At 44.3% G+C, this 25045-nt stretch overlaps 1 protein-coding gene across 4 annotated transcripts in view; it reads left to right on the forward strand.

The window, feature by feature from the left end:
- The window catches only part of RHOBTB1 (Rho related BTB domain containing 1), a 760683-nt gene extending 736134 nt beyond the window's left edge, over positions 1 to 24549 (forward strand). For all 4 annotated transcript variants that reach the window (XM_069611207.1, XM_069611209.1, XM_069611206.1 and 1 more), the window contains 2 exons: positions 4638 to 4743; positions 21424 to 24549. In XM_069611207.1, the coding sequence (XP_069467308.1) occupies positions 4638 to 4743; positions 21424 to 21590 (273 nt within the window). In that variant the 3' untranslated portion in view covers positions 21591 to 24549. The remainder of the gene's footprint in view (positions 1 to 4637; positions 4744 to 21423) is intronic.
- The last annotated feature ends 496 nt before the right edge of the window (positions 24550 to 25045 follow it).

A 25045-nucleotide genomic window follows, 5' to 3' on the forward strand; every position in this document is an offset into this window, starting at 1 on the left:
GACGGCAGGGTACCCGTGGTGCCAAGGCCGCTCGGGCAGTTGCCTCTTTGCCCTCAGGTAACGCCGCAGCTGCTCCCATTCAGTCATGAGGCCATGTCCCATGGTTCGCCGGTTGGGGGAAGGCTGGCGCGGCATCTTGTAGAGTGGCAAGCCATTACTTCAGATGTGTGGGTTCTGGAGATCATAACCCACGGCTACTGTCTTCCCTTTCGGCACAGGCCTCGCGGCAATCCACCGGGGAACCTCTCTTTGCAGAGTCCGGATCCGCTCCTTGCGCAGGAAATTGAAGCCCTGCTGGAGAAAGGCGCCATAGAACTGGTGCCTGTAGCGGAGAGGAACAAGGGATGGTATTCCCCTTATTTTTTGATTTCGAAGAAGGACGGGGGATTGAGACCCATCATGGACTTGTGCGGTTTGAACAAACTCCTCACGAAGGACAAGTTCAAGATGGTTACTCTCTCTCAAGTCCTCCAGGCCCTTCAGCTTCAGGACTGGTTGGTGTCACTCGACCTCAAGGATGCTTACTTCCATCTGCCGATCCATCCCAAGCACAAGAAGTACCTGAGGTTCGCGGTTGGAGACTCGAACTTTCAGTTTCGGGTCCTGCCGTTCGGATTGACCTCCGCCCCGAGGGTTTTCACCAAGCTCATGGTGGTGGTGGCAGCGCATCCCAGGCAAGGGGGGGTTTCAAGTCTACCCCTACCTGGAAGATTGGTTGATCAGGGGGAGCTCTCCCGAGCAAGTCCTGGATCTTCTGTCCGTCACCTGCCACTCCCTTCACAGGCTGGGCTGGGCTTCTCCCTCAATTTAAAGAAGTCCCATTTGACGCCAACACAGCGGCTCCAGTACATCAGAGCAGTGCTCGACACTTCCCTGGGGCAGTGTTTTCCTCCCCAGGTGAGGGCTCTTCACATTCAGCAGATGGTGCACAAGTTTCAGCATGCCCAGACGCTCCCAGCGTTCGAGTTCTTGAGGTTGCTCGGCCTCATGGCATCCTGCATTCTTCTGGTGCCAGAGGCTCGCCTGCGGATGAGATCTTTGCAGTGGGCGCTCAAGACGCAATGGTCGCAGTCCTCCGGCAGGATGTCGGACCCGGTTCAGGTGCCGCCCTCGGTCGCCCGGGACCTTCTGTGGTGGGCCGTCGAAGGCAACTTGATGAAGGGGGCTGCATTTTGGCTTCCCTGGCCGGAGGTGACGATCGTGACGGGTGCATCCCTCACGGGTCGGGGAGCTCATGCCAATGGGCTGACAGTCAGCGGTCGTTGGTCTCCGTCGGAGTCCAGACTCCATATCAATCTGTTGGAGCTGAGGGCCGTCAGGCTAGCCCTGAAGGCTTTTCTGCCGACTGTGCGAGGAAAGAGTGTCCTGATCCTGACGGACAACACAGTGGCCATGCACTACCTCAACAAAAAGGGGGGGGCAGGGTCACTTCCTCTGTGCAGGGAGGCGATGCAGCTCGAGTTCTGGGCCATCCAGCAGGAAGTTTCGATCTCGGCTGTTCATCTGGCCGGAGACGAAAACGTGACGGCGGACGCTCTGAGCAGGCAGAGCACGATCTCTCACGAGTGGGAGTTGGCTCAGGAGATTCTCCTGGAGATCTTCGCCCTTTGGGGGACCCCTCAAGTGGATCTCTTCGCCTCCAGTATCAACCGGAAGTGCGAAAGGTTTTGCTTGCGGGAATTTCCTCCAAAAGGAGCCTTAGGAGACGCGTTCGTGGTGGAGTGGTCATTCCCGCTGCGGTGCGCGTTTCCTCCAGTCCCGTCATCCGGCAAGTGCTGCGGAGGTTACGGAAGTTCGGTTCCCGGATGATCCTCATTGCTCCGGCGTGGGCTCGGAGGACGTGGTACCCGGACCTTCTCGACTTGTCCATCTGCCCTCCGCGTCGTCTTCCCTACCGAGACGATCTGCTCTCACGGGAGGTGGGTCAGGTTCTCCATCCAGAGGTCGGATCCCTCAACCTTCACGCTTGGCTTCTGAAAGGTTGAGGTATAGGGATTGGGACCTCCCTGAAGACGTGATGGAGGTGTTGCTTTCGGCCCGAAGGCCAGCAACAAAGTCTCTGTACCGTTGCCGTTGGCGTAAGTTCTGCGACTGGTGCAGAGTTCAGAATGTGGATCCTTTTGTATGTGACATCCCCATGGTTCTGTCCTTTTTACTTTCTTTGGCCCACCGGGGCTTGCAAGTGGGTACCATTAAAGGTTACCTGGCTGCGCTGTCCATCTTTAAGCGCTCGTCTGAAGAGTGTTCTTACTTTAAAATCCCTTTAATTTCACAGTTTCTGAAAGGGCTCACTAATGTGTTCCCTCCGTCACCTTTCCTGGTGCCCGGTTGGGATTTAAACCTTGTTCTTAAGTTTCTTATGGGTGCTCCGTTTGAGCCTTTACATTCTTGCCCTTTGAGGCTGTTAACTCTGAAAACTGTGTTTTTAGTTGCGGTTACTTCCGCTCGCAGAGTGAGTGAGTTACAGGCACTTTCAGTTAAGCCACCCTTCACTGTATTTCACAAGGACAGGGTTGTCCTTAGAGTTCGTCCTTCTTTTCTTCCGAAGGTAGTGACGGAATTTCATTTGGCCCAGAAGGTTGTTCTTCCGGCATTCTATCCTCCTCCGCATCCTGGTAAGGAAGAGGAGAGGCTCCATAGGCTTGATCCTAGGAGAGCTTTAAGCTTTTATGTTTCACGCATGTCCCGGGTCAGAGTGGACGATGAACTCTTTATTGGTTACGCTGGTAAGTGTTTGGGGCAAGCTGTGACGAAACAGACTTTGTCTCGCTGGATTATTTTGGCCATCTCGGAGTGCTACCGCTTGGCGGGTAAGGACCCACCGGCTGGCTTGCGGGCCCATTCTACCAGGGGTATGGCTGCGTCTACTGCCCTGCAGAGGGGTGTTCCTATTCGCAACATCTGTGATGCAGCCACCTGGGCTTCAGTACATACATTTGTACGTCACTATTCCCTCGATTTAATCCGAGCACAGGATCTGGCCTTTGGCAAGGCGGTCCTTTGCTCTGCTATTTGATTGGCTATTCTAAATTTTGATTCTAAATTCTTTCCCTCCTCCTTGCTCTGGTACTGCTTTGGGAGTCTGTCATAGATATGGAATACGTCAGAGGACCCAATCCCCTCGAAGAACAAGTTACTTTCTTACCTGGTAACGTTCTTTCGATGGGATGGTCCGACGACGTATTCCATATCGCTCCCGCCCTGCCTTCCCCGCTGCCGAATTTCTTTTGCGATTGCAGCTTACGTTCCGCAAGGCTTTGTGTCTGACTGGCAGTTGACTAGTGTCACACGTTCTGGGGGAAAAAACTACAACTGAGGCTACAGGCGTCGTGCGTCCTACTTATCATATCGGATGACGTCTGACGTCGGAGGAGGCCCTCGACGACGGCGCATCGACGTCATCGACGCAGGACGCAGAAAAAAGTTTCTGAAGCAGCACAGCTGTGGTGATTACATGTCATAGATATGGAATACGTCGTCGGACCATCCCATCGAAAGAACGTTACCAGGTAAGAAAGTAACTTGTTCTTTGCTACGCGGTATGTAACCTGCAAGCAAAGTATGTACCTTGTAACTAAGACACTCTTGTAACAGCGCCTTGATGCCTCTTCTGGGCTGCCAGTGTGCTTTATAAATGCACAAAATAAATAAATACATTTTGAATGCCTCCTTTGTTTGAAATGGTACAGAGTCACTATTGTTCGAGCTGGCTAGACTTTGATCACTGTTCAACCAGGGTTTATTTCGTTTGTAAACTTGCAGTATAAAAGTATTAGCAAAAGTGAAAATGGTCCGGTGTGGGTAATTAATAGCATGACTGATATATGATATCTTGCATCCTTTGATATGTTGTAAGTAGGACCAGCCAGACTGAGATTGCAGCTTGCAACATAATCCTGATTTGCAGAACCCCAGTGTATCAAACATTGCGGGCCCAGTATACAGAGGTGCAGTCAGCGGCTGCACAGTGTGGCAAGGGACCCACTGTCTATACAAGGCCAGACTGTATGTATAATGCTGCCCTGCGCTGCTAAGGTTGGCACAAGGCTGAGTGGACTGGAGGGGAAACGCCCCAGCACACACGTGCTTATATCGGTTCAGGATGCTCCGTATCTAGTACACCCAGCTGCATTTCAGAAAGGAACCCTAATACGCATAGAGAGCTTTTCATTCACTTTTTACTTGGTCCTAAACGGTGGCCACTTTTCTAATGTAGTAGCTCTTATGTCAGTGTGATACACATCTGGCAATTACGTGTTAGGTATGCTCCCTCATCTGTAACTGCAGCAGGCAGACATTGTGCCGCCAGGCTCAGTCATGGGACGGGTGTTCCGTCTGTGTTTCCTTACACATGGTAACATTCTGAGGTAATCGAGGCAGCTAGACAGGATGGACTGCATCCTTTTAAATATTTACATCTCATCATGCGTAATCATTTGACTGGATTTAATGGTATAGAGCTGTGGCAGACTACCTATTAAGAGAACATGTATTCTATTCTAATGTATATTGTTTGTTATTATGAAAAAAGTGAATCACGTGAAATAATACTGTATTAATCAGCTGTTTTCCATTTGGGTCTTCAATAAGATGAAACCATGTTTTCTGACTTCTTTTTTTAAAAAACTTTTTTTCAGTTCCACAATGCTCATCAGCTGGCAGCATGGTGTTTACACCATATTTGCACCAATTACAATAGTGTCTGTTCTAAACTTCGCAAGGACATTAAATCAAAATCTTTAGGTAAGTCTGGTTGATGTTTTATTACATGATTGACTTCCTTAAAATCCAAGCTGCGTAATCAGACCCAATGTGTGATCTTGTGCATGTTGGTTTATGTCGGTGTGTAATTGCAGGTAACACATGATGTCCTTTTTTACGCTCTGGTTTGGAAGTGGTTTTGTAGAGTAGTTACAGTCCTAGAATCAGTGTTATTGAAATGGAGTCCTTTGCAGCAGGGGTAACACAAATCTATTAAGGCAGGACAATGCAGCACATCGGCTTCTATAGTTGTACTCCCCAAAATACGTGAATAGAAAAGCTATTAGCGGTCCAACAGAAAAAACTAACACAAGTCCCTCATATGGTATTGTTAAGATAGTGTTCAAACCTGAACACTCTCTGTGCATTAATGGCCTCGTACAAGACATCACCGGTGACTCTTCAAGTGATGCGACTGTAGAAATAAAATAGACCTCATGGGCTCACTCCAAGGTTTTATGGAAGAATTAAAACTTTGCACTTAAAGTAGCAGTTTTCTGATACAGAAGGTTGTTGGATTCAAACACGCACTCCCAGGAATGTGTCAATGTCAACATGGTGATTACATGGAACTGTGTGTGTGCGCAGAGGGGACACGGCTCGCTCACTGGAGTAAAGCATGTGTGCACACTTTTGGCTCGCCAGATGCTTTGGACTGCAACTCCCATTAGCTCTGGCCAAACTAGTCCGTGGTGAGGGATCATGGGATTCATAGTCCAAAACATTTGGAGAGACAAAGCCATGTCCGAGCCTTGGAAATAGTCTGAAGGTTCCTTATGCATAGTATCTACCAGCTGGAGAGTAGGGGACACATTGTATTCTGTGTACAAGCTGCTGCAGCCTGTTCTGATGAATCCGTGCTAATCGAAGATTAGGTGGGACCCTCAACATGTTAGTGGAATGGTAAGGGGTCAGTGACTGCAGCCCACAATCAGTGTGTACCATTGGGCTGACAAGAACCCTCCAGGAGATACTTGGTGTGCAAGCATCGCACCCACACTCTCAGTCGGCGAGTACGTTCATCACATTGGCCAGTTATGGTTGTTTTATGTTGCAGCTGGCACAATTATGGTTGTTGAACACTTGCGTTCCTTTTAAGTGAATATTTTTTTTCCACTGAAGTGTGTATATACACAAGACCAACCAAATACACATCCACACCAACTATATTACAAGAAGTGGATTTCTTCAGACTGGTTCTTTTCTTAACAAGGTATGCACTTTTATTATTTGTAACTGGTCATTTGGGTGAACACCTGGGTATCTTCAGTTCGTTACCCAGTTAGGCATTTGACCTGAAGGGGGGCCAAGGGGGATGTAAGCCACTGGTCACGCACAAATGAAATGGTCATGTGCCATTCATCGGTGAGCTGCCAATGTGGGAGAGGATTATCCCTGAAACACGAGGATGAAAGCAGTCACTGTCTGTCCTCTGGGGGAGGTTAATGCTGATAGGTGAGAACCAATCGGAAAGAGACTCCATCACATTTGGAGAAGTGATGGAGGACTGTTATCTCGAGTGCTATAGGAGATCACACAGGGAACCTCTCTTCTTCCCTTATAAACGCTTCCTCCACTATCTAAGCTGGGGTGTCCTTAATGAACTAGTCTTCTGTCCAGTCATTCGTTCATAGGTATTCCCAAAAATCTTTCCAAAAGCTAATTTACAAAACGCCTTCCTTTGTCTCCCCCAGGGCTGTGGCACCACCCCCAACCTTTACAACACAATAGGCTCCTCTGCCATATTTCTACAAAGGGGAACCCACAATCTTCAGGCCCTTACTGGGGAAATGGCATCTTTGTGACAGAAAGCACCTAGGAAGCACAGATTGATATAAGCTTCCAAGCAGTGCCAACCTTCCTCTTCTGTCACAAGTGAAATACATGTATAGATGTCATACATGAGCATATTCTGACCCCCCCCCCACAAAGGGCAGATACAGTTGCTAAATGAAGTGAAACTTCTTTTTAATGTGTACTTAGTAATATGTTAACTACTTAGGTGGCAATCAGACAGAATTATGAACCTATGAAATGTACTGGTATTATTAAAAGCTCAGTAATGTAGCCACCAAAATACAAATCCATATTGGAATGCTCAATGTGCCCTTTTACTGAGACTGTGATTTGTGATTTTGGTCTGCCGATCCATGCCGTTTTATACCTCCCTGTAAGGCAGTGATTGTGGAACAGATTAACAACGCTTTGTGTATGGGGGCACAAAGGAGATTTTCACTATTTCAGCTCAGTCTGAGCTCTTGATGCATTCCCCCTGGATTCTTCTTACAGGGCTCCTCTTTGCTTAATCAGTGAAAAATAACAATATCCCAATGAAAACCGCCAAGACCTAGTAAACCGTTGAAATATTGCAGACCCCTGGGGTATTTGAAGGCAGATTAGCAAATGTGGACACTGAAGATCATCCTCGAGTTCTAGTGTCACTTTTGTTATGTTAGCGACCCCATGATCTATGGGCTGACCAAAGGAAACCCTGCTTATGCCTTTTGGTCAGAATGCATGCTGGTGCATGGCCAAAGGGTCAGAATATGTCTTGTATAATTGACTGAGTGGTGCCTGCGCTGAGGTACTACTCAGGCTAGGAGGGATGGATCCTACCTTTATCTTCTCTTGAGCCCCATTGGGTTTGGACTAAGGTGTATGTGAGGTTAATTCTATCCTCTTGACAATGGCTGTTGATGAGCTCATAAATATGCAACCCCTCCCCCCCTAATCTTCAAGGGAGTGGCAAAAGGGATCTGGGGAATGCACGAAAACATTATACAAAACATGTACATGTCTTTTCTAATGCTGACTAGCAGCCCTATTTTACTTACCAGGACTTAGCAGGCGAGAGTAATCGTACAGTGTTGCTTTAGGTCCGCCCCTCACTTCCTTCTGATCCATCCAAGATTTGAATGTCACCGTAATTAAACCCAACATAGCCTGTCTCGGCAACACTATTCAAGTACACTTCTTCTCCTCTTGTAAAACGACCATAAAAGGTCAGGCAGTAGAGGTTCTTCGAAAAGGGCTATAATTAAACTTTACAAATTCCTTCTGCTTGCGTTTTCAGGGATACTAATGCTGGCTGAAATGTTACTGTGTTGTACCAAGTTGTCATTGTGGCAACAGTGAGATTTTTTGATCTTGGCAAAAAATATTTTAGTTTCTCCAGTTGTCTATCATACCATTTTGCAAAATGGGGGGACTTATGGCACCAAACTAAGCAGTGCTTTGGGCTGGTGGGAATTTTATTACACATTTATTAAGACAGTACTGAGAAAAACAAGAATTCAAGTAAAATAAGCAGCTTAAAACTAGACTGGACAAATCACATATAAAAGGAACGTTTTATAGGACCACTAGCTGATATACCCAGCGTTGCCCGGGACTTTATTTTCTCATAGGTACTATTTGTTAGAAATACCTTAATGTAGCTTAACGCTTTTCGGAAATGCTCCATAAGAAAGGTGAAAAGAAATATTCACTACATTTTTTTGATTATTTCAAATTTAAAATGTTTTCTCATAATTACTACACAACACAATGTATTCTTCTTAAAAACTCATTCTGAAACGTATAACTGTACGTGAGAACAACATAAGATTTCTGAGCAGCATGATGGGTGATTTGATGCCGACGGTGCCAACATTTACCCGTTGTAAGGCTTGCTTATAAACATTTTTTGTTTCCCTTCCCACTGAACACTGTCGCTTCAATTACGTTGGGCAGCAATTACGTTGGGCAGCAATTTTTTAGACGCATAGTCTTGTCCCATTACACAGCCTAGGTGGATCGAGATATGCAAAGCAGCATAATGGGTGTGATGCTGGAAATGCATCAGAGGGACAGGGCTTCTGAATCCTTGTCCTTTATTGCTTTTTATCATGTGTTCTGACTTGTTTTCCACCCAGGAGTTCATGTGGGACTCATGGCGGTGCAACTCTTCCTGTATTTGGTTTGGTGAACGGACCCTTGGGATACCCATAGGGCAACCATGGGTGGGAGTACGACCCTGTACTCCTAGTGTGTTTTTGGGCACCTGCATTTTGGGATGCCCAGGCCCTGTCATTGGAATCAGTGGATTCCTGATAGGAAACAAGATGGCCCCTGTGGCCTCTTGCTTTCTATCGCCTGTTACCTTACTTTTCCCAAAGTCCCGGGAAGCCTTGACTCTGGCCTGGACTTCCCCACTACACCATATATGGAACTTCCACCCAACAGCCATTCAGGGGGCAGGGACAGACTGGCCCAATGACTATGCTGTGGGTACTCCCGTGGGGTGGGACCTGGGTGAATGGAGTGTGGGACGAATATGCATTCTGTGTTATGGGTGTCTGGTGTTTGACACAATGACGCAGACAGCCCTACCCAAAACTGATATGAATGCAGTGTGTAAGGCTGAATGGCAGAGAGCGTATCCGAATCCACATTCTATGCTGTGAGTGTCTGGATGGAGAAGAATGGCCTGAATACACTGTGAGCCTGATTGACTGCATGAATGCCCTTCTGAGTGATTGTTGCCTGAGTGTGACCCAGCAGAGTGAATGGGAGATCAACAGTATATCTGGGGGCCTCTCACTGCTAGAAATCGTTCAGAAGCTGAAGTTGATACTTGATGCTTACTCTTAAAGCCGAGCTGGAAGAAGGTGAACAGATGTTCCGTCCTTGCAATCTGAAAGCCGCTGTGCCATCAAGAACTGATCAAAGAGAGGACCTGGCTATGAGACCTCTGCCCGAGCAATGAGGGACCAGCTGATCTTTGCCAAAGCTCCCTGATAGACAGACCTTCGAAAGGCTGCCGTTTGTAGAGGGGCCCCACCGAGGAGAACGAAGTGAAGCACCGGACAGCCATCCACCGTCGACAACCGTCGTCGCCGACCGAAGCCACAGCGCTCCCTTTGCCTAAGAATATTTGATCCAAGGACTCCCTTGTTCATCATCGTTGACCGCTTTCGTCCTGCCGGAGAAAGTCGAGGCCGTCGACGACCGAGGAGAATTTGCCGGTGGGATTCCCACCACCCGAAGACCTCGGACGCCGACGAAGCTACTGAAGCCAGCCGTGGTCACGTCCTGTTCGCCGATGCCAGGCGCCGATGACCGGACACCCTTGCTGGGCCAAAGTTCTTCATTTACGCTTTGCAGCAACAAACCATTGTCGTCAAAGTGCAACGCACGCCTCCCCTGTTGCAGGACATTTTTGATCACTCACTCGTCAACGAGCATCGCAAGGACCGAAGCTGCTGCCTCAACGACAACGTTCACCTTTTCTTAATCTCGGAAGTTCGACGACCCGTGGCTCCTGCTGGAAAGGGAGTGCACTCAAGAAGGGCCTGTCAATTTCCCCAACGAAGAACTCTACAACACAAGGTACATTTGGGTTGAAAAACTATAGAAGAAGATAAGACTTTAATGGACAATATCTGGACTGGGCTTGTAGTGCATCTTCATTTACAGGTTGCCCATGTGGGGGGGATACTCATACAGAAGGGTCTGATTGGTAGGGACTCAGGAAGAAGATACCAACTGGCAGAATACTAAGTCTATGGTTGATATTGTTTTGCTGTATTGATTTGCATGCTATTTTAACTGAGTATAGTTGATGCATTTTAATGGAATCAGAGTAATTGTGGTACTACCTAGAATTGTATATATTTACCATTTTTGAATTGTTGGAGCACAAAGTGTATTATCGTGATTATGTATATAACCTTGAACCTTATTTATATAAAGAGCTGTGTTTTGACTAATAGCGTGTGGACATTCCTTTGTGGGTGCTTGGGGACTACACTGTACTTAAGAACCAGCCCGCATCACCTCCTGAGAAGCTAGGCCTTGATTGCTCATCCATTGCTACTGTAATAGAGAATCTTGGCTGGGGTCCTCTGTGCCTCTCCCCTGCCGTATAGAGAGCGGGAGTACAGACCTACCCCCCCTGCCTTACAGTCTTTACAATGGGTTACACAACTTTCAGTCTAAGGTGACGAGATGTCATTCTCGGGGGGGCGGGGGGGGTCAAGCGAGTTGAGGAATTCTGTTCGATAGTTTGCAGCTTCATCGGCATCCACCACCGTATCGATTGAGTTGTACTCAGTAACTCTGCCCGGAAGCATATCCTGAATCTGATCCTAGAGCCTGGATCTCGCATTTTGTGTCGGGACCAGTCCTTCTACAACCACATTGATGTTTTGCCGATTTCAGGCAACCGTCTCATGTGTGATGGTGCTGAAATCCGGGGAAAGAGGTGGGGTGTCCAAATGTCATGTAGCCAGTAATGTCCAAAAGGTCACAACAGGCAACCATGCACAATTTGGTGCAGGTTGGTGACATTGTATAAGGAACAAAGCTTCGCCACAAATCCCACCACAAGCACATTTTCACAAGATGTCCTCTGGAGCTGCTGACCCCCCACAGTTCCTCCTCCAAGATGTTAGGCTCATAACCAAGTTTTAAAAGGCTGAGCCCGGAACACCGCTAAGGGAAAGGGCAAGTGGATAAAATAAACATTTCTGATTCCAGGCCTTGACATGGGGGTGAAAGGGATCTGCATGGGACGAGAACAAATATTAGCTAATACCTCCCAATACCTCTTTGCCCTTACTTCATTCCCTAGTGACTCACTAACATTACCTGAAATTTCCTCCAGAGGAATCTTGCAGTAATTCTACTTGTTAAAGATTTTTCTGATCAGTTGTCTAAGATCACTCCTAAAAGTTAAGGTTTCCAAAAGTAGGTTTCTTTGCTTCAATCAGCCTTCTAGAGTTTGTCTTTGTTGCTCACATAAGCTTCTGCATAACTCTGTTTCTGAATCAAGGGTTTTGTTTTTAAGAATTAATAAGTAACTATTTACAAATATTTTCTAATTCATTCCTTCATACTATGCATCCAGAAAAATGTTGTTTTCAAAGGAAAAGATATCAGAAAGAAAAAAATGTGGAAAAGAAATCGGAAAGAAAAGAAAATGTACTGCTAGCTTGCAGTATCAGAGGACGCCATCTAGATGGCAGTGTCGCCGCACTTACTGCTCGCACAGCTGTTCGCTATGCAGGTCAATGTTCACAACATTTGCTTTGTCGTGCCACCTGAAAACAGTTCTATTTTAAAATCGACTCCTCTTAGGCACTTATGAGTACTCAGCCTTGATAAGATTCAACTCCTGCTGATTTCATTCACATAAAACGTCTCAAATAAGAGAAGCAAGTGCAAATAAGCACTTCGCTGCTGCATTGTGTTGCTAAAGCTGCTTTCTCCTTCTCTGATCTCCTGACCCTGACACTCTCCTATCATCCTTCCTAGAAATACAAACTGCCAAAACTTGCTGCTGTGGGTTGTATGGCCTACATTTAAGAGAGCTTAGAAAAAAACGACTTGCCACTTGGGTAAAACTAATGAAAGTCAGTTAAGCATGTTGGTCTAAGGGTCTTTGTTGTCACTGTAGCCAATCAGCATGTTGGTCATCTTCCTCCATCTTGGCGTGGGGAAGCTTCCTTAAACAAACAAGAGTTAAGGCCTAAACCAAGGTCAGAAATATTCAGAAAAAATAATAAAATAATAAAAGACCCAAAAACAAACAGGTGAAACTTATACCCTTCTTCCCCTGGACCTGATATATATATTCAATGAAAAAACGTTATGGTTACAAGTAAAACCGAAAAACCCAGAAATTCGTCAGTTATGGTAAGCTAAGCAACCATAACTCGTGCCACCACCGTGCGTGCACTACTAAGACCCAGGACATCAAAGATGGCATCACAAATGTCATTGATGACATCACATATATCAGGGCCACTTGTTTTTGTTCACTGACATATATAGGCCAGGTGGTTTTGTTCACTGACAGTCAGAATATTAAAATGGGAAAGGTGCTATATATCCAGACGTTAACCTTGTCATATGTTCTTACAGTACTTTACTTAGGGTTTGGTTTCAGCTCATGGTGCACATACATGGGGAAATGAGCAGGCCTCAAACACACAATTCATTTGTATACAACATTTTAACTTTAAGGTTAACATTTTCTGATGATGCTGTTTCTTTGTAACTTTAATTTCCCTGTATGTGCCTCTGACTTGTATTCATTGTGGTTCTTCATATGTATTGTAAGTCTTGAATTGTTAGTTATTACATGTTTAACATTACTCAAAGCTCTGATAAGGTTTGTTTATTTTATTTATATAGCACGCCTGACCCAGGGGTATCTGGGCGCTTAAGGTGAAGATAATGGTTACAACATAGAGTTTGTACAAACTTTTATAAGATTATAAATATTATACTTCCATGGTACATGCTGCAGTGATTGCCTATGTTTATATATGATTAGGTTTATGTATTAACACTCCAATACAATGATTTTAGATGAGTACATTCTTTAATAGATTAAGTAGTTCATGATAGGTGTCCCGATCACCCCTGACATCTTGTTACCAACAATATAAACGTCCCCACTAAAAAGCACACAAGTGCTGACATACCGTCCAAGATCGCATCAGCTCCTAAGGTTTCGATGGAGTCAACAACCGCGACGGCGCCTATTGGCATGTAGAAATCCATCATACATCTGCCAAAATGGCATGCGAGTCTTGCGGCTATTGTTTCAGCAGTGGAACGACCAGAAAGCACACCGTCACCTCGTGAGGAGTACTCTCAAAGCCCCCTGTCCCCTCTGAAGAGCCTTTCCCTCCTCCAGACCCTTTTACTTCATCCCTGTGGACTAGGCAGAGGTTTGAAAGTTATATGGATAAAATGTCACAATTCATAGACTTTTCAGAAAGATGCATGACTTCCACGAGACCTAGGGAGGAGGACTCCTACCCCATTCTACCAAAGCTGCAAAAGCTCCCAATTCAGAAACAAACTCATCAGGAAAAGGTATTGGAGTTTTCTGAGTCAGAGGAAACTTCAGAAAATCCTTTTAGTCATGAGGACAATCCTTTTGGACAAGTGCCCATACTAGGGACAAGATCAACCAGCAGATGAAGGGCCTTGGCTCTCACCCACTCCTAACCCAGACCCAGACATTATTTGTCTGGACCCGCCTTCCTCACCTCAACAGAGGCAGCCATCACCAATTAATGACCAAATGGCATTTAAACCCATCCTAAAGAGGGCCGCAGACCATTTTTAAATCGCCAATCAGGAGGCTGTTCAGGACTCTGATTTTGTTGAGGACATTATTAAAAAGAAACCTCCCACAAGTCAAGCTATTCCTCTGCTGAACTCTATAAAGAAACGCCTTGCTCCTTCCTTACCGTCTCCTTCCCTTACAAGGGCTGTCAACCCTCTGGTTGAGAAACTGCTTCGCCCCTCTCCATTTGACCCGATGTACATTCGAGGTCATGCCACACCAGACTTTTCTGGTTGTGACAACCACCAGAAAAATGGCTGGGGTACCACTGTCTACTGAGGACTGCAAGAAACTCTATGCCCTTGGCAAACGCATTACCATGTCCGCACCTTATTCTACCAGAATTTGCAAACAAGAACACCCTTCTCATTGGTTCCTGCTTCAAGGCCTCCAAGAGGTCTCGGAACCCATGCGATCACACCTTCTGGCGGTAGTCTGAGGGTCAACGGGTGACCCACAACATTCTCAGAAACACTCAAGACGCTGCTGAAATGGCGGGATGCACTCTGGCACAGGGAACTCTCCTCAAGAGACACGCCTGGCTAAAATAAATCAGGTTTCAAACCAGAGACTCTGGCCTCCTTGATAATTGAGCCAGTAGAAGAGCTTAACTTGTTTGGTAAAGCTGTGGACGATGCCTTGGAAACGTATGAAACATTGAAATCCCTCAATCGTATCACAGCCAAACCTTTTCAAGAGCAAGGAGGTGCAAACGCTCGCCATTCTTTTCGGGGTCAGTCCGTCTCCCGATCATGGGCAATATGGCGCAGGAGGTACCCAATTGTCCTCTGGACAATGTTCAGCTGCCAACAGCCAATATCAGCAAAGGGGACAACGTAGAGGAAAGGGTAGAGGCAGAAACTCCACCCCAAGATGCTCCCGTGCCTCTGCATCAAAATGACTCGCCAGTCTGGGTTCCCTCCCATGCCTCCCTGGTCGGGGTGTGGCTCTCGTCAATCATTCACGCATGGGAGGTGATCACATCAGATCAGTGGGTTCTCAAGACAGTCACCCCATCTCGATACCATCCACCAGAGAGCAGACGCCTATCACCAGCACACCTGCAAATCCTGCTGCAAGAGGTGCAGATCCTTCAGGAAAAGGGTGCCATAGAGGTCTTACCCGTTCATCATGTAAACAAGGGTATTTATTCAGTGTACTTCCTTGTAACCAAAAAGAATCTCACCATGCGCCCTGTGTTAGACTTGCACCCAGCAAACAAGTATGGCAAACCACAAAAGTTCAGGGTGACGACATTGCAGGCAGTAATCTCATTGCATCAGCTCCCCGGGCGTTCACGAAGGTAGTGGTGGTACTAGCTGCTCACCTGTGCAGGCAGTCCATCCCAGTCTACCCTTACCTCGACAACTGGCTAATAACAGGGGATTCGTACCGACCATACCTAACAAACACCCAGAAGACGATAGATCTCCTCAGTCTAGGGTTCTCGATCAACAAGAAAAAGTCTAGCCTAGACCCCAGCCAAGTCAAACAGTTTCTGGGGGCTCTAATTTGGACCAAAGACAGCCTTGTCTTTCCCTCCAAAGAGAGGGTTCAAAACATGCTGTTTCAGATGCCTCACTATTGTAGCCAGTCACGAGGTGACCGTATGTAAAGCCATGCGACTGTTAGGGATGATGGACTCCTGCATTTATCTAGTTCCACATACACATCTGCGCATGCGCCTCATGCAAGAGTGGCTCTCGAGCCAATGGTGTCAGGCCAGCAGACAATGGGATGGTCTAGTGGTTGTCTCGGCAGCCCTTGTTCAGTCTCTGCAGTGGTGGTCAAGGGAAAACCTCATGCAGGGGAAGACCTTCACCACCCCTGCAGTAGAATCCACTTTTACCACAAACACATCTGTGACGGGGTAGGGACTCACCTCCTTCATAAAACGGTGCACATCGTGTGGTCCCCAGCAGTAGCAACCAACCCCATAAACCTGTTGGAATTGCTAGTAGTATTCAAGGCCCTCCAGCGGAAGACAGTCCTAGTCCTCATGGACAGTACTACAGCTATGTAGTACCTAAACAAACAAGGGGGCATTGACTCTCCAGGGCTATCCAAACTCGCACAGAACATATGGAAATGGGCTCTCAAACACAAGATGTTCCTCCTATCACAACACTTTCCGTGGAAGTCAATTTTCTGGCGGACGTACTCAGTAGAGACTTCCTACTACCAGTAGAGTATGAGTGGCAATTACACGAAGACATTGTTCTCAATATCTTCGCAGACTGGGGCTTCCCGGAGATGGAGATCGACTGGTTTGCAACTCTGGTGAACGCACAATGGCCAGATTACGCCTCCAGATACCCACAGAACCGCTCCAAAGGGAACGGTCTCTGGATAACATTGTCAGGGAAATTCCCCCCCGCCCCCACTCAACAGGATAGTGCACAAGATGCACCAGGAACCAGTCAGGATGATTCTGGTGGCCCCGATGTGGGCCCGGCAACCTTGGTTCTCCCATCTCATGGCAATGTCAGTCTCCCCTCCCAGGAGGCTGCCATGCCTTTACAACATGCTTTCGCAAGACAAGGGGTAGACACTACATCCATGCTCTCAAACTCTCAATTTAGCAGCCTGGCTCCTGAGATCATAGAGTTCTGGCATCTCCAACTCCCTCAAAGACATAAGGACATACTTGGGGAAGCACATAAACACAACACCAGACGTTGCTAATCCAGCAAATGGAAACTCTTTGTCATCTGGTGTAATGGCAAGAGCATCAATCCGATTGAATGCACACCAACACATATTGTCCTGTACCTAACTCACCTGCTAGATTGAGGCCTGGTCTTCAATTCCTTAAGGGTCCACTTAGCTGCACTTTCAACATACACCACATCCCAAAAGAAAGTTTTGTGGTGGAAAATTCCATTAATAAAGGCATTTATCAAGGGGGTAAAGATAATTCATCCCTCCTATTTCCAACCCAGCTCACTGATGGGACCTGAACGTTGCACTTACTAGACTAATGGGGCCTCCCTTTGAATGCATAAGGCTAGCCTTAAAACAATCACACACAAGACCGCCTTCTTGGTGGCGATCGTATCAATAAGGAGAGTTAGTGAACTACAAGACCCATTTGTCACAATTCACAAGGATAAGGTGGTCTTGTGCACTCACACACGATTTGCGCCTACATTTATTTCTGAGTTCCATGTGAACCAGTCCATAGAACTTCCCACCTTTTTTCCAGAACCCCACTAACGTGGCAGAAAGAAGCCTCCACACACTAGTTGAACTAGTACTATTAAATCCCCAACCCTCAATTATCCGATGAAAGAATGTGTTCTAGGGGCTTGCAGCTGAACACATGGCTGGTGGACTGGGGATTCCGATCATTGAATGGACACATGTTTTCAGATTTACCGGGCAAGACTATATTTTGTGGGTTCCCAAGGCACATCCATAATGAATTACTTTTGCATGCCTGCCCAACATTGGCCCTTGATTGTGAATTTTGCAGTTACAGATGAGATTACTTCCCTTTGAATCTGGGCCACCCTGGGACCTTGGCAGTTAAGCACCCACATCTGATTCTCTGTGAGGGTAACGCTTTTACATGAAGCCTCTCCCATGATGCAGAACCAGGGGAAATCCTCCTTGCATCACACAAAATGGAATTCCTTGAGAGTTATTTCAGCACAATTTCAAAACGGGTAAAATTAACATGCACTGCGGGTTTGATGAACCATGTAGGAAAGCATAGAACAATTTTAGGGGATCCTGCGGGATAAAGCTAGCACCCACAGAGAGGTTATTAGCGCAAGGGCACAGTACAAAAGTGCTTTGGCCTCTAGAAAGAACCATCTAGAAAACCTTGCATGGAAAGAACTCCTTTTGGCAGTCTCAAATAAGGACTCCGAAAGATTTGGGGGATTTGTCACAGGTGGTCCGGTTTTTAAGAGGGGCAAGACTCAGAACCACTGAGTGCTAAGGCTTGGCCAGCTCACTTTAAGTCCCCATTTACAGGCCAGTCGGCCAGATATGAGGTTGGGGTAGTGGTCCACCACACTACGTCCGTCTGTGAGGGAGGTGGAACCTGCTGTTAGCCAACAATTGCATAACTGGACGCCTGGCCCTGATGCAATAAATGCTGATCTTTTTAAGGAGGAGTTAGACCTGTGGGCCCCGTTACCTACTAACTGCTTTAACTCCTACCTGGAACTGGGTAAATACCCATAGTCCTGGGAAAAAAACAGTTATCTACCCTGTTTTTAAAAAAAGGGAGATGCATGAAGGCCGCTATCATATAGGCCTATCTCACTACTAGATACCTCCTTTTGGATGTGCTGTGTTGGAGTATCTGAAACAATGGATTTCTGATAACGACATTCTCTCAGATATCCAAAATGACACCCCGGCTAGGCCGGGAGACGCGAGACCAAGCTCTCAACCTGTACCTGGCTGGGGCATCTTCAATCTTTGTAAGGGGCAAAACAATTTACTTAGAATTCATGGACTGGAGCAAAGCCTTTGATAGTTATACTATGGCAGGTGCTCAGGGCCATGGGGTGACCGGCTGAATTGGTAGAAGTGCTGCAGATTATCCATGAGGACACTAAAGCATGTGTGAGATTTGGGGAACAAGGACAATGTATGGGTTATTTTGCGGTGGCTTCGGGAGTACGTCAAGGGTGCGTTAATAGCCTATATAAGGCACTGGTTAAAACCAAGGCTGATTTTCCTAAAATGGGTGTATTGACCCTTTCCTGTATTGGCATATGCAGATGATAGGGTTCTGCTAGCTCACACCACAATTGCCCTGCAACATCTAAATAGACACCTACAATGCTTTTATGTCCGACCTATAATGTTAAGTTCTAATAGGGGAAGCAGGATGATACAAATTTGAAAAATGTTGAGTAGTGGTGAAATCATCCCGCATGTGGAAAAATGCGATTATCTGGGCAATACTTTGTGATAATTGGCGGAGGGGTTTACACATAGAGAACAGGCTCCTAAAATGAGACAGGCTTTGGGAGGGACAGCCAATTGAACTAATTTTGGATGTTTATAGGGCACAGACCAAGGTTGCAACGAACTACGGTGCGGCTTTATGGGGCAATGAAAAAACCTCTCTGATTGAAGTAATGAAGAATACTTTTTTTTAAAAACCATTTTGGTCTTCCAAGTTCGACGCCGAACTATGCTGTACATACCGAACTGGGAACCCCACACATAGGAGATTTCATCTCTTATGGATTAGAGCCATCACCAAATCCTGTTCAAATTATGAGCAGTTCAGTTTGCCCAGGGTGCTGCAAAAGAGGATTTGTTGCACTTTGTTTTATTTTGCCCTCTTTACCAGGATTAGAAAGAAGACTATTGTCCCGCTGCTTAGAACTACTGAATTTACCCAAGCTCATCCCACTTTGATTCTTTTGTTTCATGAAAAAATATCAGTTGCATGGGGCTGCTTGGAATTTCTGAGTAAATCCTGGTTTCGTAGGAAAAAGGTGCGGGCAAGCTCCATCCTGTACTTTTAATTTGAACTTTTTTCCTTTGTATTTAATAAGCTGCATAAATTCTGGTTTAAAATATTCTGTCGATTATTGTTGATGTATTGCTGTTTTTGTCTGTTTGGTTTATGGATTTTTTAAATCTGAATAAACTTTGATGATGAAATTAAGTGCTAGAGAAACATTACTGCTTAACTACCCATTTCTAGAATTCATTATTTCAAACGCTTTATTCCATCTCTCCCTGTGGGAGTGGTCAAGACCACGCCCACGCACAAATAAATTAATTTGTTATCCTAATTTAAGTATCAAGTAGTTTTCTTTTGGATCAACACTTTTTATATTACCCTTGGTTAACACGGTAAAAGCAAACTGGACTCTCTCCCCCTCCATACATGTATTTAGTTTTAGGCCGAACTCAAAAAGAAGAAAACCACTTTGTCAACCGCTTGAAAAAATAATGGTTTTGTTCTGATTCTTTTGAATGGAAGCATAGTTAACTTGTGATGAAATGTATTATTTAAAGTTAATGGTCATTTCAAACATAATATGGTTGTTTGTGAAAAGGAGCACATACGTGTTTTTCACAGAAATCATTTTCTGAAGGTCCACAAATATTATTGGTTGTTATGCAGTATTACCCAGGTACAACCTTGGAATTATTTGAGGTTTTGGTCATCTAAAAATTATAAAATGTTCGGGGAGTCCTATATTCCAGCAAATGGGGCAGTCTAGGCTAGAGGTAGCCTGTGATTTATACAGCATCTTAAGTCTTCTTTTGCTGAGCAAAACTAAAATTATAAAATAATTTCTTTAAAGCATATAAATGAGCCTCTTAACCTGCAATTTTCTACTCACATTTTCTTTTATATGTAAGATCGCTAGACATTTCCGTAACACATTGATGCATAATTGTTTGCGTTTGCACAAGTAAAACACCAAATATTACCTTTTTGGACAGGCCAGTTACAGTTGACGTAATAATATTCAATACATTTTATCTGGGCGACAGGCCATTAAAACCATACCCATGGAGGAAAATATAAACTACAGGTTGAAATAAATGTCATCTAAATTGCACGCCGCCTTCATACCTCAGACATGCAGTTACCCTCATGGCCTCCATTGAGCAAATATTTTCATAGCTAGTTTTCAGCCTGCCCTAATATAAACCAGCAGCACAGTGTAGGATCTAGCTGAATCCTAGATTGTGGTTATTTCGTCCAGGCTCATTGATTAAGGTAATGGTAGACATTTGAAAATACAAGCCACACACGGGATTAAGGGAAGAGTACATTGTGCGGTCTACTGTGGATATTTATCCACTGTGCCAGCCACTGCAAGAAGCACTTACCCACAGTGCAGAGGATACTGAGCATTAAGAAGAAAATATTGCCTTGAATAAAAGTCTGCTTGCTAACCACACGTTAGCAATCAAAATCGTAAAACAAATATTTACAAATATATTTGAAATACAGACTGTATAATTTGTGAATTGTTGATAAAGTAAGCGAAATAGTTGTGGTCTTTGTGCATGGATACTGTAATGACTTATCACAGTTAATTACACATTCTTAATGTGTCAGCAATGTACAGACAGCTACTAAGCTGCAAACCTGTTGAAAACAAGAAGTGCACAGGATTCATTTGGAAATTGACTTCTCTCTGACAACTGCATTTGTATCCTTTGAGAAATAGCATGTCTGCTAAATTTGCAGTTATTCAAAGCCATGTTGGTAAGAAATGGGCGTTCAACTGACCAGAAGCTCAGCTCTTGCTGCGTTCTTGCTACAAGTGCTAGCTTTAACTGCCCTATTACAGTTGTTCAAATACTTTTAGCAGAATGGGTGATTTAAAGAAGAAAACGAGTATTCAACAGTTCTGACTACTTGCATCCTGAGCACATTTTTGCACAAATACTTTCAAAACAAATAAATGAAATGTTTCATTGAATACGGACCGCATGGAAAGCATGGCAACGCTTTTTGTGCTACCAGGACCTTTTCATCAAAGAATTGAGTGGGCTCATTAGACAATAATTCAATGTTGTTAAATTTTCTTTCACAGATAATCAGGACTATTTTGAGACCCATCGCTGGCCTCCTGTCTGGTACTTAAAAGAAGAAGACCATTATCAACGAGTGAAAAAAGAAAGGGAAAAGGAAGACCATGCACTGAATAAATATCATTCAAAAAGCAAATGGTGCTTCTGGAATTCTACTGCCATTGCTTGATCCATGACGCAATCGTTCATCTGACTCATATTTTCACAAATAAGGTGTGCTGTAGTGGGTTTCATGCACTGATTTCTTGCCTTGTGTGTGAGCGTTAATAATTGTTAGAGTCAAAGCACAAGCTCTCGCCTATACAAAATCTTTGACTAATGATTTAAGGCTTTCTCCATTCCTTAAATGTTTAGAACATATACACGTGGTCATTACAATTTTTGTTTGTGTGTGCGATTAAAGGTAGGTGTGCATCTGTTTGTTTCTGCCTGTCTTGTGTGTCTGGCACCTAAATCTATAAACACACAACCATCTCTCAAATGTATCATTTTGAAATTAGTTCCTGAACAGAAACAAGTCCATTAATCTATAACATTGTCTACCTTCAGAAGACTGGCAGTTTTCTTTCTGTTCTAATACTGAACAGTGTAATTTGTAGGGAATATACAATTACCTACGTCCAGCCATGTGATGAGTTGCAGACCATCGCATGGCAAGATAAATGGAAACAATCCAAGTATTGCCTATGGTTTGCATCGTCTGTGAGATGGCCAGAAGGGAGATCTGTGCTTTGCTCATGAAAAAGCAGCAGTTAAAAAGTCCCTGCTCAAATGAGAGAAGTTTGCATTAAAACTATATCTAACAACTTATAACAATCATTTGGGTTTACACCACCGTGGACAACAGAGGGATTTTACACATGGTTTTATATTTACTATGTTGCTGATCAAGTCTTCCTAAATCATAATGCTCCCTTGTTACTTACAGCCCTAGGGATGGGGAGAAAAGACTTTTGTTCTTATGTGAGGCATGCATTTTTTCTCATCTCTGGAGACTTGTATTGTCCCCATAGTCTAATTGTATTGGCTAGAGTAATGTTATTTTTGTGCTTCTTGCAGCACTTTCTCTTTGGGAATGTTCTAATCTTGGAGGAATAGTATTAATCCATGCTCTTTGGACGTGTATCCTTATCCTCTAACCTATGTATTTCATCCCGTATTACAAGCAGAACATCTGTGTAAAAACTGTCGATTCTGATCTGCTTCAATGATTGTGTTCTGTGCTGGGATGTATATGATTTCCCCAAAATTCTCTGTGAATCGCCTTGGGGGCAGCATATGTGTGGGAATATGTTTTTCCCAGTCTACTGGAACAACTTCCAATACTTCCCAGAGTATAGCCAATGTTTTCCTTCTGTATATGTCAAGTAGTAACTGGTGCGGGGAGGGGGAGAAATCGCTCATGCAGGTGTTACTTTCCTTTCACAGAATGGCATCCGCTTCGAGTGGGGTTTTACTTTAATATGATTGTGCCGGAGTGGGGCAGTTCCATGTAGGTCATGAGCAGATACCATCAGGTTGATGTGATTTCACTGATGCATAGTTTACTATTTTTTACTGCCTTTGGTAAAATAAGTTGTTAAACTTGTGTGATATATGCTTGGTGATGTAATTGACAATATCCTGTCACTAGTGTAGTTGTGTTGTACCAATAATGTGACATTACACAATGAGAATACCATAAGTACATAGACACACATCAGCTATTTCCCAATTATTTCTTTTTAGTTATTTTCTTTTAACATCTTTTTTCAATTACATTTCAGATGTAAATTAACAATACAGACTTGCAGGTTGATCACATGCCTTACGTTTGTCAGTTTTCTATGTAGTTACAGGCGTCCTGGCATGTCACGTTGTCGTACATATTTAAATTGCAACGTGCCATGTGTTTAAATCCCAAGCTTATATAGAGGGCTTGATCAGGGTCACTTCTCTTTCAGCCTGACTAGAATGCGCAATTACACGTTTCCAAAGTTTTGTACTTGGTATATTCTGCCAGTGGTTGCTAGTGCTACTATCTGACGGTGCGTGTTTCTCATATAGTTGTATACCCAAACATAAATGTAGTGTTCCGCAACGAGTCAGTACAAGGTATTCAGCTTCATGCACATGGGCCTGCACTCTAGCATTGAAAACATGCAATTGTTTAGCCAGTGCTGCTTTTCAAGTAAAAATGAGGCAAGGTGTGTAATGTATCCTGTAGACTGCTAGGTTATGCTTTTAGTAATTGAACATAGGTCTTAGAATGTTTGTACAGAGCCTTCGACGGTTCTAAAAAGGCGTATAATGCTATCAAACAGATTCCTACAGTCCTACTGCTCCATGATTTCAACAGCTGCCCATGTTGGCATTTCAGTGTTAAATTCTGTGCAGCAGAGTTAAAAAGAGAACAGCGCTCAGGATCACTCGGATATATTACATATCATAACCATTGTGTCTGACATGGATATTGATTTAAAGAGCAGCATCTAGTAGGGGATATTTTGGATATCCGAGTCTTTCTATAGGTAGCTCACATTGTAAATAGGACAGCTTTGGCAATATCCCAGAGTTGGTGGTTAGAAAAGTATTCAACACGAAAGCCATATGTTTTTCGATATTCAGGTTTGAGATAAGTCATTGTGGACATGTTCACACTAGGGTGGTATTGGCGTCTGTTTATTATGACCTTAGAGGCTAGCCCTCATTTATTATCATCACCTAGGTGCTCCTAAGCAGTGGACATAATAAGATTTGATAAAAGTAGCTATAGTTAACTACATAATAAATCTTAAATGTTCAGTTTTGAGATGGGCGATAAATAGAAAGACTAAATAAAATATGTAGTGTTCAAATTGCAAAAAATATCATTGATTAATTTTAGAAGAATATCAATACTACTGTAAGTCTTACACAACCAAAGCTATGATTGCAATTTTGCCAAAATGTAATGGGTACACAATTGAGCCTTGGGTGTATGCAATAATTTCCAGTTGTAATAGTAATTGTAACTGCTGAAACCAAGTGGCTGGTTCATTTGGTATTACTGTCTTTGACCTTTTATCTTGAAGGTTGTTTTGTGTTTTTTTAGTTTTGAAAAAAAAGTTTAAAGAAAAATGTTAATAAATTTTCTTCAGGTAAAAACACTTGTTTTTGTCTTACTTGAGTGCAGTGCTGAATGTGATGATAATGTGATATAAATGCAGATGATGCACTAGAGTTACGAAGCACGATTGATTGGTAAAAAGATATTGCCAGATGGCCAGTGAAGACCTCAATTAAAGATCAATATTATTTATTCTGTCTCCTTTCCAGAACACATTATTCTTTTTGGACAATATTAATATTTGAATTATCCTGATTACCCTTGGTCATTTGTTCTTCTCTCAAGACCATAAAATGTTAAGAGGTACTTTGCTTTCCTATTAAATGTCCTGCACCAATAGCATGTTGGAATAGTCTGTGGTTTTGAGGAAGTATGGGATTATTCTAGTTATTTTTTAGACCATTATTGGACAACTGATACCTTCTGAAAGTAAACAGTGAAATTCGAAAACTATTGGGCGAAATAATGGCAGGGTTGTTTGCAGCAGGTTTTGCAGTAGCACCATGCATAACGCAAGGTAGATCAGTGCATCTTAC

This window comes from Ambystoma mexicanum, chromosome 8 (assembly GCF_040938575.1).
Source record: "Ambystoma mexicanum isolate Mex_15411 chromosome 8, UKY_AmexF1_1, whole genome shotgun sequence".
Lineage (NCBI taxonomy): Eukaryota > Metazoa > Chordata > Amphibia > Caudata > Ambystomatidae > Ambystoma > Ambystoma mexicanum.